This window comes from Centruroides sculpturatus, unplaced genomic scaffold (assembly GCF_000671375.1).
Source record: "Centruroides sculpturatus isolate CEXI.00-Female unplaced genomic scaffold, Cexi_2.0 scaffold678, whole genome shotgun sequence".
NCBI lineage: Eukaryota > Metazoa > Arthropoda > Arachnida > Scorpiones > Buthidae > Centruroides > Centruroides sculpturatus.
Window position 1 is genome coordinate 276021 of NW_019385241.1, and position 19036 is coordinate 295056.

Sequence of the window (19036 nt, forward strand, 5' to 3'; positions counted from 1 at the left end):
TTTTGAATGTGTCTGAATGGCATATATTGTCTTGTATGTGAGATTGGGAGTAAGAGGATGGAGCAGGAAAGGACTAGATTCAGTTGGAATTGATTTACTCAACACAATTTACTACACTTAAATGTTTATTAGATGGCATGAAAGTTGGTACAACACATTACACAGGGTATTTGTGATTTTGCAGAGAGAGAGATTACAAATTTTTGGTTCCTTACAAATTGGAACTAGAATCCCCATTGAGGATCTTTGGAATGTAGTCCTTCAGTTAGCAGTTCAAGAGAGAAGCAGTCAGTAGAAGGATGATGAGCAATCTGGGGCACAGAAGAGCATTAATCCAAAAGAGGCACACAAACACACTAAACTGAACAGTTGAAAAAACAGGCAATGACTGACTGGAATCAGCCATTCCTTGTCATATTCAAAGCAGTAAATACTTCAGAGGTGATGAAAAGTCATGGGAAAGGTGTCACTATTGACTCTGAGAAAACATAAATTGACACTCTCTCAGGTCAGAAAGTTGACATATATTAGCTTATGATGAGGTCATCCTTGAGTTGTTTCCCTTTTACTTGTTCGATTCTCACACTATCCTCACCTCTCCAAAATCACACTAGGTCCTTAAAGAGCAAGTGGGATTTTTGAGGCAGTGCATAGCAATTTCAAGCTAAACACTGATCAGATAGATGAGGTTTCTTTTGACAGGATAATTCATGCATTAATTGGCATTTTTGATCTGTCTGTCTCTCTCTCGCTTTCTCTTTTTTTTTTTTTTTTGTTTGTTTGATAATCATGTTTGATTCCAACTGAAAATTGTGTGCAATATATGGTTTTTTGATAAAACAATGAATATTGGATAGTTATTTATTACTTTTTGGAATCATTGTCTAGATTTGTAGGGAGAGTTTGCTTAGTTACTTTCTCTACTTAAGTACAAGTGCTAGATGCAGGGGAAATAAATCTAGGTATTCTGCTCCTATGAGTAGGTGGAGGGAGAACCCAAGGCTGTTCTTCAACCAGACCTCAGCTTCTTAATACATACTGATTCGGAGGTGTTGGCTCTGTTGACTTTTCTCCTGTCATTGATCCTGAATCACTTTCTTCTTGTGATTCAGGTTCCAATTCTGCTTGCTGTAGCACTGAATTTAAGATAAATTCATCCCAAGAATCTATGTTTGGATTTATTTCTTTCTTTTGATGCTCCTTTCTTTGTTTGCATGTTTCTGGTTGAGAGCTAAGTTGATTACAGTATGACAGGAATTTAGCATAGTCGACAGTACAGACACACTATACTGTCGGCTATGCTAAATTCCTGTCATGCTGTACATAGTTTCAATCTATTGGTATGTATATATAGTTGCTTCTTTGTATATTTTCAATTAGAGAATTCATTGGACTTAATTCTTTTATAATCCAATATGGCCATGACCATCTTGGTGCAAGTATCCCAATGGCATACCATAGTGGGGGCAGCGTACCGGATGGCACTTTTTAGGGGGCGGCAAAATTTCACAATAAATAATAATAATATCTTGTAAAAATTTGAAACATCCTAATCTATACTTGCATCGTGCCTACGATAGTGCTATCATCCGGACAGTCTGGGAATTGGCTTGTGGGGTGAGCTAGTAGCTTTTTCATCCGAGGAATTCCTGTGAAATTTTTTTTTTTTTTTTTGCCTGTACGATTCATTCATGTTCATATACACCAGTAATATCCAATAGAACTATTTTAAACAGGTCACTGCACTACCACCAAATTTTTCATTGCTTGTTCTGTGACAAAACTGAATTTTGGTCTTTTAAATTGAAATACCTAAATACGGGGGGGCCAAAATTTTTCTCCACCCCGGGCGGCTGACACCCACGGTACACCACTGAAGTATCCACTTTATTCCTTGAAGTATAGCTACTTTGTTTAAAAAGACATCTTCTATGTGATGCTTTGGTGGTTTATGTTTTTGCTGATGATGATCTTGTATTTCTTTGACCACTTTCTCTGCATATTCTTGGGCTATTTTGTGTCATCCTGAGTTGTAATTTTGATGCAAAGTTTCTACATCATATCTGGTCACTGTGGGACTTGTAATTAAATCAAATGGATAAATAGGATCTTGACCATACAATAAGTAAAATGGGCTGTCATTGATAGATACATATATTGTTGTGTTGTACGCAAATAGAGTATATGGAATACATTCATCTCAATCCTGCTGATCTCTAGCTACTAGTGTGATATAATATTGATGAGAATTTTGTTAAATCACTCGACAATTCCATTGCATGCTGGATGATATGCTATGGTGAATAATCTCTATATATGAAGTAAATTGCACACTTACTTGAACATCTTGGATATTTGATTTGGTGCTGTGAGAAGTTGAACTGGCATTGAATGTCTCAAAATGATATTGGTAATAAATGCCTTTGCAATAGTTTTGCTGCATACATCTAGCAATGGTACAGCTTCCACATATCAACTGTAGTCAACGAAAACTAAAATATATTTGTTTCCAGCAGTAGAGATGGGTAAAGGGCCCAGAATGTCCATTGCTGTTTTCTCAAATAAGTGCATTTATCTTGGAAATGATTGTAGTTCTGCTTGACTTTACTTGCCTCTTATTTTTTTGAACACCACAATGTTGACAGCTTTGGCAATAATTTCTAATATCCTTGTTTATAACTGGCCAAAAAAATTGTTTCAATTTTTTGCGTCATTTTCTTTGTTTCCAAATGTCTGGCTGTTGGATTATTTGGTATGCTTGTAATATGTATTCTATTGATACTTGTGGTATAACCAATTGTTCTCAACTCTCTCTTCAAGGTGTATGTGTTTTTCTATGATAGAGGACCCCATCTTCCTCCAAAAAGAATTCCTTTATATTTGGAAACGTCCTTTCATCTCTCACATTCCTTTTTCAAATTATCTTTTTCCATTTTGGGTCTCACTTTTGCTGATTTGCCTCTTTGTGCTTTTGAGAAGATTGGTTCAAATTCATCAATCTGTCTAACAGGAATATGGCTTAATGCATTCACATTTTTGTGAGAAATCTGCCTTATGCTTAATATCAAAATTGAATTCTTGCAAAAATAATGCCCATCTCAAAATTTGAGAATTTGTGGAAGAATCTTTAGTGCTAATTAGCCATCGGAGAGGTTGATGATCTGTGATGATTGTAACTTTTCTGCCATAAAGGTATGGTTTAAAATGTTTTATAGCACAAACAATGGCTAAGCATTCTCTTTCTGTTTTGCTGTAATTCCTTTCATGCTTTTGTAGTATTCTGCTTGCATATGAGTAGTAGGGGACTGATATACTTTGGATTAGAAATTCCTATGGGGAAATATAATGAATGATACAAGATAGATTACACTTAAAAGTTTTGGTTTGGTTTTGGTATAATGTTTGAACAAGTTTTTTGAAGATATATTAAAATTCACGGTTTTGGATTTGGAATAATGCGTCAGAACATGTTTGAACATGTTTGAACATGTTTGAATAATGTCAGAACACATTTCAGAAAAGATTTTCGTTTAGAAAAATCTTTTCAATTCATTTAATTCATTTCAGAAATATATATAATAGATGTTAATAACACCTTGTGTTTCAATTCAAATAAAAAAGTCTTTTTCTAAAAGAATATAAAATTTAATAGATATAAGAAAACTTACTTTCTTCTCTTTGAAATAGTTGAATCTTCTTTTCAAGACTGTAGTAAGTTTTTCTTCTCTTTGAGACTGTTGTAAGTCTAATTTTGCCATCAAAATTTTGTAAATTTATACTGTACTACTAAATAAAATTAATTTATGATTATTTTGGAAACACATCTTTCATTTTTGATAAACTAAATTTTGGTTCTTCCAGGTTTAGGTGATTAATGATCATGTTTTTTTTTATTAAATATTATCAACTGCTTATAAACAGATCTTTGAGATTACTGATCATTAGGTTATAAACAAATTAATAAAACTGAACTTTAGTTTTCCTTAATAATCATTTCAATAAAATAAATATATAAAATAAAATGTAACATTAGTTTTATAAGAAGATACATGTCTACTACTATTTTCTAATGCTTGGTTGGTTCAGTCAGTTATAAATAAGATGTTTTAAGTGTTAAAGAGAAAACTCTTTAGGTAAGAATGGTTTGTTATTATATTTACTATTATATTTATAGAAAATTAAATATATATTTTGTTTTTAATAGAAAAATGCATGGAGTAATAATTGACTTTGAATGTATTAATTGATTTAAGTATTAGAACTGTGAATGAATTGATTGATTGTATTGAATTGATTTAACTATTAGAACTGTGTATAGACAATTAAGTTATATTGTAATAGACAAAGATATTTTTGAATGTATAAACATATACACTCCATCTATAAAATATCATGAGTTAAATGAAAGAGATAAAAGACAAATTTTTTGAGCAAATTTGTACACAGTTTAAAATTAAGCTGGAAACCAGATTATAAGGAAATTTCAAACTGGATTAGTAGTAATAAAATAGAGAATGTTTTGAAAAAACTTTCAAACAAATATAAAATTATATTTTATAAAGGAGGAACATATGAAAAAGATCTTTGTAAAAAATTAAATATTCAATGTTATGATATTGAAAAAATTTTTAATGTACCAAAATCTAATAAAATAAAAATCAAATGTAGTGAACACGATCTATTTGTATCGCATTACCCATTGTACAATGTGTGTTCTTATAAATATTTTGTAAAGTAGAATAATTTTTTTAATGTCTACTACTTTTTTCCAATGCTGGAATAAAAAAACGTATCTTTTTTATAAAAAAAACTAATGTTCATTTTTTTAAAACATCAGTAGACATGATTTAATGTATCTTCTTATAAAAGTATATTTTTGAATGTTTTATGTATTTTGATATAAATAAAAAAAATATATATTTTTTTAAATGTGTTTTATTTCAAATTATTTTTCATTAGACTACAACATTGTGAAATTCGAAGTTAATAAAAGCATTTAATCCTTTAAAAGTTTAATAAATTTAAAATAAAAATGCCCTCAACCAAAGGAATTTGACCCTACAAAAACGAAATATAAAGTACATGAGAGAATTATAACTCTTTTTGTTTAACTATAAACATTCTCACGATCAAACCGTATATAGTTTACAGTTATTGGCAAAATTCGTCATATTGTTGTCATTCTAACACCACCTTTAACCTCACACCTGCTAAAACAATTGATCACCTGACGAATTTTCCCACCAAAAAGGTATAAAAGCCATCCTCCTTCCCCTCTCAGGGGAGTCGCTGATCAAGAAGTCGCCATCGCACCATCAAGACGGACAATCGCTTCCCTCTAACCGGCCGCACCACATATTAGAAGACCTTCGAACCCAACCCTCAACTTTAATTTCTGAAAAGCGAAGGCCTTTCAGAAATTAAAGGCCTTCGCTATCATCGCAAGAGGTATGAACGCTTTATTGTAAGCTCTCTCTCTCATATGCGAATGAGACGTACCGTGTTAGAACGTTTGTTTTATTATTTGTTTGTAATAAATTGTTAATTTAGAAATATGGTGTCTTTATTCGACTATGCCAACGCCTTATCGTCGACCCCTCCGACTCTCCTCCACTCACGTAACGCGTAACCGAACGTTACTACCATCCCTGACAAGAAAGTAGGTCACCGACCAGTGGCCGGAAGGAGAGGACTCCTCTTCCCTCCCGGTGGCTCACAACATTGATTATATAAATTAATAATCTGTTTTGATAAATGAAAATGTTTTTTAACAAATTCTTTTACAAAATTATCATTATAAAATTTAACAGTAGTACTTAATTTGGTTAAACATTGATTTCTATTCATTTTATATAGAAAATATAAACAAAAATATCCACAGGTAGAAGAATATACACTTTGATAAACAATTTTGTTCCAACAATATGACTTTGAATTTCGTTTTATAAAATTTATTTACAATAATTTGTTTTATTGGTTCTAATCCATAACTATCAAAATAAAAACAGACATTTCTTTCAGGTTCAAAATAAATTGCAATCCAATATGTTCCAGGTTTATGTTTTTTCAATGTCAATAGGCAGATTATTGGATGGAAAAACACCTCCAAAAGAGTTATCTATTTCTAAATCACTTACTGCAAGTCTCCATAAAGTAACAGTATTCATTTTTTAAAATTAATAATCCACATGTACGGTTCTCAAATGATCAATTTTTAAAGTATTATTATACTCCACTAAACAAATAATGTCGACAGTTTCTGGTAATTGCACAGAAAATTTCAACTCAATTGAAATATTTCCTTGTTGATTAATTGGAAGAGTTTATTTTTAAACTTGAAAAAACATGTTCAAACTTGTTCTGACATTATTCCAAAACCAAACCAAAAATTTTAAATGTAATCTATCTTGCATCATACATTATATTTCCCCATAGAAATTTCTAATCAAAAGTGTATCAGTCCCATACTACTCATATGCAATTGGCATTTCTCCTCTATCATCTTACCTTACAATATCAGATTTTGATCTACAATTTGTTGATGTTTCAAATAAATAAGAATTTCCTTCAGTTTCTTTCAGAATCCAGTGATCGAAGGGCCAATCTCATTATGGCAATTAGTGATGAAAAAGTGTCATTCGTGGATTTTATCAATGTTGAAAATGACCTAGCTGTCTGGGGTCACTTATCTGAAAACAACAGCAAGCAGTACCAGAAACAAGCAAGAAAGATATGGTTGAATCGTGTCAAGGATAAATATCCTACATGTATGAAAGACAGAAAAAAATCTCAAACTTTTAAGAGGCTTTCTAGAAACTACACCATTCATAAAACAAGATACTTTTGAGATGGTCAATTGTATCAAAAACATTTCACATAAAAAAGCAATGCATCATCAATGACAATCTTGTGTAACATACATTTTTTTTCACTAATAGTGTCAATGTTTTGTTATTTTGTACATTCAAATATTTCTCTCTTCCACTTTTAAAATTTTCAATTTTAATTTAAACATTAATTAAATCACTCATACTTTGGTTAAAACATTAAAGATTGATTATGAACACAATGCATCTGCATGCTGTTCAATTGGCCTCAGTTATACTCATCATAAGCAAGCCCAATGTTGGTTGGCATAACAACTAATAGTCTGATTCCATATTATTTATGAAAAATAATGATTGTAAAAGGAAAACCTCTCAAAATTATTATTTACATAATGATTATCTTAAGCAAGTAAAAAAAAATAAGAATGTGAATATAAATTATGTTTTGATTTTTTGAAAACATTTGATTCATGTTTTACACTGAATGGAATAGAAATTTAATAATAAAACAATTAAATTTTATCTTGATTTTGTTAGGTTTATAGATGGAGGAACTTATTTTGAAGCAATTGCTGATGCAATAGAAAGAGCAAAGGTAGAAATATTTATAGCAGATTGGTGGTTAAGTCCTGAAATTTACTTAAAACGTCCTGTCATTCAAGGTGAATTATGGAGATTGGATAGAGTTTTGCAGAGAAAAGCTGTAAGATTAAAATAAGTTTTTTTCGTTTATATATGTACAATAAGTAAAAATTTATATTTAGAGGGTTCTTTTAGGAAGAAGGAGTTAAAATTTTTGTATTACTTTACAAAGAAGTTGAATTAGCACTTGGAATCAACAGTTACTATAGCAAAAAACAACTTGCCCAATTACATCCGAATATAAAGGTATAAATAATTATAAAGGCATTCTCTTTACTTTCTCTTAATGTAACTGATTATATGTATAAAAATATAATTAAATGAAATTATAGAAAAATAATTTTTTCTTCAGTGATAAAAATAAATACAAATATTTCAAATTCTAAATTAATTATTGTTATTATTATCATTAGGTGCTGCGTCATCCTGATCATGTTACTGGAGGAGTTCTTTTATGGGCACATCATGAAAAAATTGTAGTTATCGATCAGACATACGCATTTTTAGGAGGCATAGATTTGTGCTATGGGCGTTGGGATGATTATCTTCATAGGTATTTATAATTTAAAAAACTAAATGTTTGATGTTAATGTATGTCATAAATTAATTTTATTATTATATATTAACGTATTTTATGTATATGTACTATTTTGATTAAATTTAGACTAACTGATCTTGGGGGTATTCACAAACCAGTACAGAATAAATCTGGTTATACACCACCTCCAAGAAGATGTTGTTCTACATCTGATTTAACAATGGCTGCCCATGACAGTGAAAAATTCATGTATCAAGCAAAAGAAGTAAATATTTTATAATTATTTAATGTTGTTAATTCTTTCAATTACAGTAAATTCTCATTAGCATCAATTTGTGTGGGACTGCTTGTAAGGATTGATGTTAGCCAGTAGTTGATCTTAATGATTTGAGTAAATCAATGAAAACAACTGACAGCAAGAAGAGCACCTTTTGAAGTAGGAACTGTTGTGTCATCAACTTTACTATCACTTTTTTGAGCTCATTACTCATACATACTTAGATTTTGACAATTTAACAACAAAAAATTGTTTAAATAAATGTCAATACATGAATGTACTGTATAGTACTTTCATATAATATTATACACATTGACAGATGAAACTTTTTAAATGTTCAGAAAGATCTTGAAATTCTGAATACAGTCTGATAAATTTACTTATATTCTATTGAAACTGTCTGAAAGTAATAATATGAATTCTGGCACATAAGCAAAGTGTATATGTATGTATGTACACACTTCAGACTAGAAAAAAAGTTGATGGTAACCATTAGACATTTGAATGGCTGAGCAGTTAAGGTGGCTGCCTACTGCTCTGGAGGACTCTGGATCAAATCTGGACAGGTCAAAATACCTTAGGAATTTTTTGGGATTTTCTTCTGGATATATTGGGCAATTCCTCACTATTAGCTGCTTCATTGAGGACCTGGCCAAACCAAGAGCTTGCTAAAAAAAGAGGCCGTCTTAATGCCCATAGGACAAAGAAAATTTTTAAAAAGACAGTAACCATTAATTAAGTTTTTTTAAGCAGGGTTAAGTGTACACCAAGTATAGGGCAATAATGGCAAACCTTTTTCCAAAGGTGAGTCAAAATTGAATTTGAAATTTTATTAACTCCAAATTGCAAGTCAAGTATTTAATTTGAATAATAAAAAATAACAATAAACTCTAAGCAAGTGAAAAGAAAATAATGTGATTATAATAGAAACAAACATTTTGTTTAATGGGAAATCTTTTGTTGTTTATTATATGATGATGATTTTTCAATCTGAAATTCATAATTACTGGCCTTTAAGAGTTTTCTTGACAGCTTTAGGAACCAGTATTCACATTAAGTTGGTAAAGTTTTGAAATCTAAAAGATATTTTTTATAATTTATAAAAACCTAATACTTTATAAATGTTCAATGTGGGTAGTTTGAAATCATCATGCAGATCATGGGTTTGACATTGCTGGCATAGAGTTTCTGCCAGGACTTTAAATACTGGTGATACCAATTGATGGTTGATGCTAATGAGAGTCCACTGTATGTTATTTTGACTAGTTATAATTTTAAAAAATAATATAAAAGACAGCTAATAATGATAATGGTATTACAAACTATAAAATTTCTTTAAATTTATGATGCATTTAGAAATTTCATATGTATAACTAAGCAATATTTATTTGCTATACAGTTGTTAAAATTTTAACTTTTATTCAAATATTTTTCTTTATATATATATATATATATATATATGGTGGGTTTCTCGGGTCGTTGCACTATATCGCACCGAGATGGGGTGTATGACAATGGTTGAGTAATGTTCGTTTACAAATATTTCTCAAAAGATACCGGGTGTTTCTGAAAGTCACGTTACTTAAACCCATTTTTTAAATATTTGGGCGAAGGACTTCGTGTACAGTATAATATTTTCGATTTAACCGATAGCACTTTTAAGAGGGAGGAAAGAATTAACGCGTTTCGCAAATTGTGCCAGAGAAATCCGTGATATTCTGTTGCGAATTCATTTTTGCAACGCAACGGTCCTCTTTTTTCTAATGGAAGTTGTTCCAGGTCGCGTCATCCTTAAGGAAGCGAGAATCATTTCGATTAAAATTAATAAGAAAGTGGAAAAAATTATAATTATTAAGAGGAGAATAAAGTACGTTGTAGTTTAGTGTAGCGAAATAGTAGAGGAATTAAGAATTTGCCAGCATGTAAAAGGAGCAGGAACGAATCCTGCGGACAACAAAGTCCTTTGCAAGCAGTAAAAGTAACGATGGCAACGAGGCATTGGCAGACGAAAGAAGCTTTGCCACACCCTGATGCCATCCTGCCAACTGTCAGCTTCCAGAAGTAATTAATGTTTCTGACGGCGGATCATAGATCAACATTGCACAATGGGGACCGGTTTGAACTGCTCCGGACGAGAAATTAAAGACGATCATCGAGGTTCGGCCGATCATCCGTCAATCGCAACCACTCGAGTATGACGGTCACGATCGTCCACCCGGGGGGTCCGTCCGTCACGCACGCGATTACCACCCAAAATGTCGAAAAATATGGCGTTACGTAGCCCGAAAAATGAAATTTCGAACGTACCGACGCTTCGAAACACCCGTCACATGGATCCACCACCACCAAACGAACACTACTTACCGGATAATAATGGCAATGATGAAATTCTGCATTCCTCGGGCTCCCGCGGCGCGTAACTGTTGTGACATACGAAGAAAATTGATAAAAGGTAGTATCGAGCGAGGAGGCGCAGTCGAACAATCACCCCTCCCCTTACAATAACGAAGGAGATTATTTATAGTCTTTTTTTTCTTTCGCAGAGGCTACTGACCGCTCGTTATAATTAACTCGTTATTTGGGGGGTCGTAGTCGGAGGAGGAGCGTGCGGGCCACGCGCCGACGGACGCTTCGAGTGTGTAGATGAGGACTGGCGACGGAAATGGGCGGAAAAAGAAAAAAAGCGATTTCTCTAGAAAAGAGGGAAGAAAGTAGAGTTAAGTGGGTCGTCGAACATCCCGGCATAAAAACATTCGAAAGTTAGATGAGATTGGACGGAACTAGTTCTGAGCTGTAGAGATGACTCGGGGCTAGGGCGGGGGGGCGTCTACCCTTGCCAGAGGCTCGACTGCGTTGACACAGTGTCCTATAAAACCACATCATTAAGGACAAGGGACATACGGGGAGTTCAGTGACNATATATAATTTCTGATTTTTTATGATGATATAACAATGAGAATAAAATAAATTGAAGTTTTTTCATTCTTTTTTCATAGCATTATTATCAAAATGGATATGAATTTATAGTTTTGAAAACATAATAAAAATGAGTTTTTTAATGTTATAATTATCTTAAAAATAAAATGTAAATAAATCCCTCATCTACTTGTATAAGTCTTCAGTTTAATTTATTAAACTTTAAGACTTCTACAAGTAATTTTCCTTAGTAAGTTAACTTATAAGGAAATTAAATTATAATATTTGAGGATGAAGGTTATATTTAATTGAGAGTTGTGACACTGAGTTAAATATAATATATTTTTCTTTAAGTTATATGAGAAGCTTCTGTTAATTATATTTGTTTGTTTTCTTGTTTTCTGTTAAGTATGAGAGTGGGCTGAAAAATGACTTCCACCTAAATAAAACGCAAAGGAAATAAGATATTTAAATGAGAAAAGATAAATATACCCTAAACCTTTATTTACAACTTTGGATACTTACTTTTCCACTTAATCTTCTCCAACTTCAATGCATTTTTAACCACATTTAATAAATTTCAGAATCTTGTCCTTAAAAAAATTTTTCTTTCATGAAACCAGTGGTATACTGCAGTCTTGATTCATTGGGGCCAAAGTTTTGGTCCCTCTGGTCTTCTTTCAATTTGGAAAACAAATGGAAATTGCTAGAAATAAGATGATGTAACACTGTAAACCCCAAACCAACAATAATGTCTGGAAATTAGTTGTGGCAGCACTTGTATGAGACCTGGCATTACATGATGAAGCATAATGGAAGTTTCTCTCTTCATCAAACTGATTTTGTTTTTAATTTTTGCACAATTTTAATGTAATGTTCCGAGTTTCCAGGAATAAGACTGGTCTGTTGCAGTCATTGACCTTCATGCTTTTGGTTTGTTATTCATACTTCTCTTATTTGTTTAATTAAATTGTCATACCTATTGTCTAATTGTACTTTTTACAATATATACTCTGCATACAACTATGGTTGTCAATAGAAGGAGTGTTGTTTGAATTGCATAACTGTATAGCCTTCCATTTTGACTGACACTGAGGTGGAGTTGGGATACATACAGATTGAAGAGTATGTGTTGTGGAGGGGAGATAAGAAGCAACTGTGCAGAACTGGTTTTATCCAGTTCTCACCACTCAAAATAAAAATATGATGGAGGAGGCAAAACTTCTCCACTTTTCCTTGTAAATATACAACTATTATGCTTTTATGTAGCAGAATTATATGAGAATATTAAATTTATATTAATTCAAGAATAAAAAATATATAAATTGAATACCTTCATATAATTTTAAAACATTCAAAAGTAAACATTTTATTATTCAAGAAATTTTACTTTATGAGATATTTAATATTATTAATTATATTAGCTTTTGATATAAAATATTTTGATTTTATTTAATAATTTCATACACAACAATTTTATAGAATATATTTATAAAACTATATTTCTCTTCTAAATAGATGCATTATAACAAACTCCATAGGCATGATTCAGCTGAAAGTTTACCAAATTTTGATTTAACAATTACTGCACCAAGAATTGAAATAGATGAAGATATTAAAAATGTCACATTTGGAGATAATTTTAATACTCAGGAAGATGATAAATACAAAAAGAAGGAAAAGGATGTTCCTGATGGATCAGCAATATCTAGGCCAAGGTTCACCACAAAGTTAAAAACTCAGAGAGTTATGCAAGCAGTTGCTGTAAGTATTTTTGTTGCTGTAAGGGTCTTCAAAAAGAATTCTACCATTTTTAATTATTATAATTATGTTAATTATTATTCAAGAACATTGTAATGTACATTAAAACATTGGAAAACTGTCCAAGTCTCACATTTGCTCATTAAAATTTCTTAATGCATGCACTTCAGTTACATGGCACACATCCAATTGATACTCAAATTCTTCCTACACTCAATACAACATATCCATTGTCACTTCTCCCTCAGCATCTACAATTCTACAGCTCCTGAAGCTCCAAGCTGTACTCTACAGAACACAAAACACCCTCTCTGTTGCAGATTGCCATTTTTGTTTATGGCTCTTCCTAGAGAGAGAAGTAGTCAACAAGACATTCAAATACAAATGAGAGACTAAACTTGGATAGTTACTCTACAGATTGGTGTACATCACATATTTCTCAGATAATAATTAACATAATTAGAGTAATTTAAAATGGTAGCATTCATCTTGGAAGACTGTGTATAATTATTTGAAATTAAAATTTACACCTTTAAATTTTATTTTTTATTTAGAGATTTCATGCACTTAAACATCGTTTACATCATAAAGGTCATTCTATCGACTCTTTACGAATGGGAGCAAGAACTGACAGGTAGTTAATGTAAAATATGGAATTGATAGACATGAAATAATAATAATAATATAAATGATGTACAGCTGATCCAAATATGTAATTTTCAGTTTGGGAATTCCATCATTTGAACTTCGACGAACTGCAAGTGAAGTTGCATTAAATCAGATGGGATTACAAGGATCATGTAAACTTTGGTTTGGAAAAGATTATTCAAATTTTATAACAAAAGATTTTGTGAATCTTGATAGGCCTTATCAAGGTTAGTTTTGAGAAGTATTCAAAATATATTTTGATATTCTAATTCAGAATCTGTATTATTTGATTGCATTTTTATGAACTGTAAATCAATAATTAATCAAATTTAGTTATAAATTTTGATTTTATTTCACATATATAAATATTTTAAAAACAAATAATGTTATAAAAGATATTTATATACCAAATTAGCATTTTTAAAATCTTTTTGGCTTATAAAACATTACTAGGGATATATTAATATCTTAATATCTAATTTGGAATAGGTTAAAAGATTGTTATATTTACTTAAAGTTCTAAATTTTCTAAAATTTGGATCTGAAGTTGAAACTTCATTATATTTTTGAACTTGTAATTAAGAATTAATGATTTAGCTGTTCAAAAATCCAAATATATATATATATAATAGATTAAACTGTTAAAAAGTCATAAAAATATCAACATTTACACTTCAAAGTTAATGTAATTTTTTAATTTTCTTTAAAAAAAATTAAAATATATATTAATTAGCTTAAAAATACATTTGTTGAAAGAAGTAATTATTATTAATCATACACAGTAATATACAATTATCTTTTTAGTCTATATTTATGTAAATATGTATGTACACGTCTTCCAAAATGAATGCTACTGTTTTAAATTACTGTAATTATGTTAATTATCTGAGAAGTATGCATTGTACATCAGTCGATAGAGTAACTGTGTGAGTTTTATCTCCCATCTACATTCAAAAGTCTAGTACTTTTAGGAAACACTGTAAATGAAAATACCTCTGTAACAGAGAAGACATTCTGTGCTTTGCAGTTTACAAAGTTGGAGTCATTCATCATTGTGCAATATGAGTAATCTGCAGGAGTTATGGAATTGTGGCTGTTATAGAAAGAGTGACAATGGATATGTTGTTGTGAGCAAAGGAAGAATTTGAGTATCAATTGGATGTGTGCTGCGTAACATGAGATGTGCACATTGAGAAATTATAATGGGCAGATGTAAAATTTGGACAGTTTTCCAATGTTTTAATATAAATTACAACATTTTTAGATAATAACTAACATAATTACAATAAAATGATAGAATTCTTTTTGGAAGACCCTGTATAAAGTGTGACAGAAAGGTTGGCACCATGTCCATGATGCCTATGTCAGGACTGACACCAATGCATCTTTAGGGAAAACACAGAAAACCATTTGGCCATTAGTTGTTGTTCACACAAGTGGTCGCATGTGTAGGTGGTCAGATTCGGGATGGAGGAAATCGAGAGGTAGATAACAGAAATAATGCATTCCACAACTCTTTTAAAATATTAATAACTGTTTATTTACAGAAAAGTGAATTTTTATAGGAGACTACATGATACGAGAGAGAGCAAGTTTACAATTAATTGTGAGTTGATAAATACCTGGATTTGTTGGTTTTTTAAATCCTTGATGATTGATGCTTGGCCAGATAGGTTGAAGGAGAATAGGTAGATGGGCTCCAGATGGGTAGAATGTTCAATTAGGCAGTTCGATGAGGAACTGTCTGGTAGTAGGAAAGTTGGGCACTTGCAGGTTGGTGATAGGTAGGTATTTGTAGATCCATCTGGAATATATAGGTTAGACACTAGGTCTGGTAATAGGTAATAATATCCTTGGTGGCTATCGGCAGTGCAGAACAGGATAATGGCAGAGCATGGCAGAATCCCTTTGGTTCACGATGAGGCGGGTAACAAACTCTGTTATAATCAGTGATTTTTCCTTTTCTTAGGGGGATTTTCCCAGAGTTCCATGTCCATTTTTGGTAATATTGGTTGGCTAATCCAATAACGATTTTTGATGTTAGGTACCTGATACATAGTCGAAAGTGATACATTCAGATGTGTCATCTCTGGACAAGGAAGCAAGTCCGTGTGCAATAGAATCACTTCCTGATATCTTAGTTGAGAGAAAAAAATTTTTTTTATATACATAAATATTAGAACTTATTTTCTTTTGATTAAATTTTTTCTATTTAACCCAGGTTCTCACATAAGCAACCAGATATAAATATATTTAAAAATAGTATAGGTATTTGACAAAACATTTAATATATAAAGTTTTTCTTATAAATAAAATTACATAATTTAATTATCAAAAATAAAATTTTTTTATAATTTTATGATGTGAATTCTTAAAATATCACAGTGATATTTTATAATTAAAATTAATGATCATCTGATCATTATCATCTTATCAATTTAGTCATGTATCATCTGAATTATTTCTTTAGATCTTGTCGATCGTACCGTTACACCACGAATGCCTTGGCACGATATTGGTGTTTTAGTACAGGGAAGTGCAGCTAGAGATGTTGCCCGTCATTTCATCCAAAGATGGAACTTCACAAAAGTTAATATACTAAAATAATCATAATAAATATAATAAAGATTAGTCACTTAAGATAATTTATTTCATCTAGTTGGAGAAGGCCAAAAATTATGATGCTTATCCTTATCTTTTGCCAAAAAATTATGAAAATGTCACAAACATTCCCCCATTACCATTGAGTTCAGTTGGTATACTTTACACTACAAACTGCCAGGTAAGACCAAATAAAGATGACACCAAAATTATGTCAAAATTAATATGTTTATTTTTTCAGATCCTTCGTAGTGTCTCGACTTGGTCTGCAGGCATCAGAACAACAGAAAGGTCGATTCATTCTGCTTATGTAAATTTAATCAATAATGCAAAACATTTTATTTATATTGAGGTAAGATTTTAAATTTAAATTACTTAATTTTATCTAACTTTAAATGTAAAAGAATCAGTCATCACCATGCACTACCTCCATTAGAATCAATTTTTCATTACACAAGCTGCTGGACATAAGGATGTTTTCAATGAAATTGGAGAAGCCTTATATCATCGAATTATGAAAGCACATAAGTAAAATTTCCCTAATTACAAATAAATTAATATCAATTATTTTAATGGTAAAGATAATTTTATGTTTTTAGGAATAACGAAACATTCAGAGTGTATGTTGTAATGCCATTATTACCAGCTTTTGAAGGTGAAATTGGCACTACTACTGGGACAGCCATCCAAGCAATAACTCATTGGAATTATGCATCAATCTGTCGAGGTCCAGGTTCATTAATTCAAAGGCTGTCGACAGAAAGTAAGAACAGAAACAAATCAATTTATAAACATACTTTGTTATTACATAATAAATGTAAATTTATATATATATATAAACATATATTTTTGCAGTTGATGATCCAATATCATATATATCATTCTATGGGTTAAGAAATTATAGCACCTTAAATGATAAACTGGTAAGTCTATTATTTTCCTAATTCTAAGTTATTATCAGTAAAAACAACTATTTTGTTTTTATGGATAATAACTATTTTGACTAGCTTCAGGTTTTCACAAACATAAAATTTCAGAAATTTGAAGTAGTACTCTACAATTAAAATTAAAAATGCTGATTGGATGGCCAAGATAGACAAGGCATTAACCTACCACTCTGGGAAATCGGGGATTAAATCTGAGCACTTAAAAAACACCAAGAATTTTTCATTGATGGCCTATCCTGAAAATGTCAGGCTTTGTCCCTTACTATCTTGGTTGCCCTATTGTGGGCCTGGCCAAACCAAAGCTTGAAAAAAGACCCTCTTAATCCCCACAGGATAGGAAAAGTCCAAAAAAAAAGTTAAAAATGGGAAAATGTTCTAAACATATGTTAGATATAATCTAAACATTAAAAAATATACGTACAGTATATATTTGATATCCATTAAAGGCTAAAAATTTAAAATGCAACAATTTCCCAATTAAATCTTATCATTTGATAAACATTATCATTTAATGAATACTATGATATGCTTCTTGTCTAGTCTTCTCAATGGTTAGTGAGCGCTAAGATTGGCTTTACTTTACTTCTAGACTTATTACACCACCACAGGACATCAAATTAGATTTAGAAAAACACTATTTTATTTTCAGAATGCATTTCGGACATAGAGTCCCTCATCAGCTATTTGCTACAAAATTAATAGGAGGTTAACAATTTTATAAAAAGGCCGTGATTGACAGAAATGAACAAAAATGTGGACTTACATTTGACATGTGGATTCGACGCGTTGAACATTAATTAAAAGATTAAGCATACGATATACAAGATTTCTCGTTAAAAACGGTAATGTTGGTGCAATAACGTAATAATAAACAGAGGTACTGGTAAAACAGTAAAGTTATAAAAATATACATTGTTAACAAAATGATAAGTAAATTCACAGTAACACGAACAGAGTAAGAAGACGATTCGAAGTACATTCCAGGGTGACTGTCACCCTCACCCCTATCCGTTTTCACACCTCTCCCCTCCCCCCACGCCTCCTCTGGTCAAATATGCGTACCACGATTCATGTAATTTTTGGCCAGAGTTATTATTCATGATTTTCTCTTTGTTTTTAATTATTTCTAAGTGTTCGTACCATCTTCTTTTATAAGTATTTGGTTCCTTTCTAAGTATTTTGACAGTATCCTTTACAATCTGACAGCCTTCATTATTACAGTGGGCGGCTACAGCCGAGCTATCATTGTTGTGTGCTATGGCAGAGATATGTTCATTGAAACGGACCTTTAATTCCCTACTAGTTTCACCAATGTAAGATTTGGGTGTGGTACAGTCGCACTCAAATTTGTAAACAACGTTTTTTTGGTCCCATATGTTAGCTTTCCTGTTAGGTACGTTTATTTCCTTATGTAAGCTGTTGCGATGTTCGGGTATTAGAATAATATTATACTTAACTAATTTACTTTTGATTCTTTCAAAAATATTTGTAACGTAAGGAATTTATAAGCAGTTTTGTCAATTGGTTGTTTGTGTGCATTAACATATTTTTTATTAAGCCAGTTACTAATCATGCGCTTGCTATAACCGTTCAATAAGTACGTTTTTATGATGTCTTCAGTTTCATTGGATATATCGGTATCATATGTGGTACGTTGCATAATTTTATCCAAGTACATGTAGAAAGTATTCTTTTTTATATAAGTTGGTACTTCAGATGTAAAGTGTATGACGCTGTCAATAGTACAAGGTTTTTTATATTTTTTAAAGGTTGTTTTGTCTTTGTGTCTCGTGACGAGAATGTCTAAGAATGGTAACTGACAGTTGCTTTCAGGTTCTAAGTCAAATTTAATGTCGTTATCTATTTTATTTATGTGTTC

General features: G+C 31.3%; 1 protein-coding gene across 3 annotated transcripts in view; it reads left to right on the plus strand.

Annotated features, from left to right (window-relative positions):
- Positions 1–18571, plus strand: part of LOC111636607 (phospholipase D2-like) — an 85854-nt gene extending 67283 nt beyond the window's left edge. For 2 of the 3 annotated variants that reach the window (XM_023381890.1, XM_023381888.1), the window contains 13 exons: positions 7365–7530; positions 7605–7715; positions 7883–8022; positions 8134–8272; positions 12719–12964; positions 13516–13595; positions 13685–13836; positions 16080–16198; positions 16269–16391; positions 16452–16562; positions 16647–16738; positions 16810–16973; positions 17066–18571. In XM_023381890.1, the coding sequence (XP_023237658.1) occupies positions 7365–7530; positions 7605–7715; positions 7883–8022; positions 8134–8272; positions 12719–12964; positions 13516–13595; positions 13685–13836; positions 16080–16198; positions 16269–16391; positions 16452–16562; positions 16647–16738; positions 16810–16973; positions 17066–17154 (1732 nt within the window). In that variant the 3' untranslated portion in view covers positions 17155–18571. Of the gene's footprint in view, positions 1–7364; positions 7531–7604; positions 7716–7882; positions 8023–8133; positions 8273–12718; positions 12965–13515; positions 13596–13684; positions 13837–16079; positions 16199–16268; positions 16392–16451; positions 16563–16646; positions 16739–16809; positions 16974–17065 lie in introns of those variants that run through there. The other variant, XM_023381891.1, reaches the window with a different exon arrangement.
- The last annotated feature ends 465 nt before the right edge of the window (positions 18572–19036 follow it).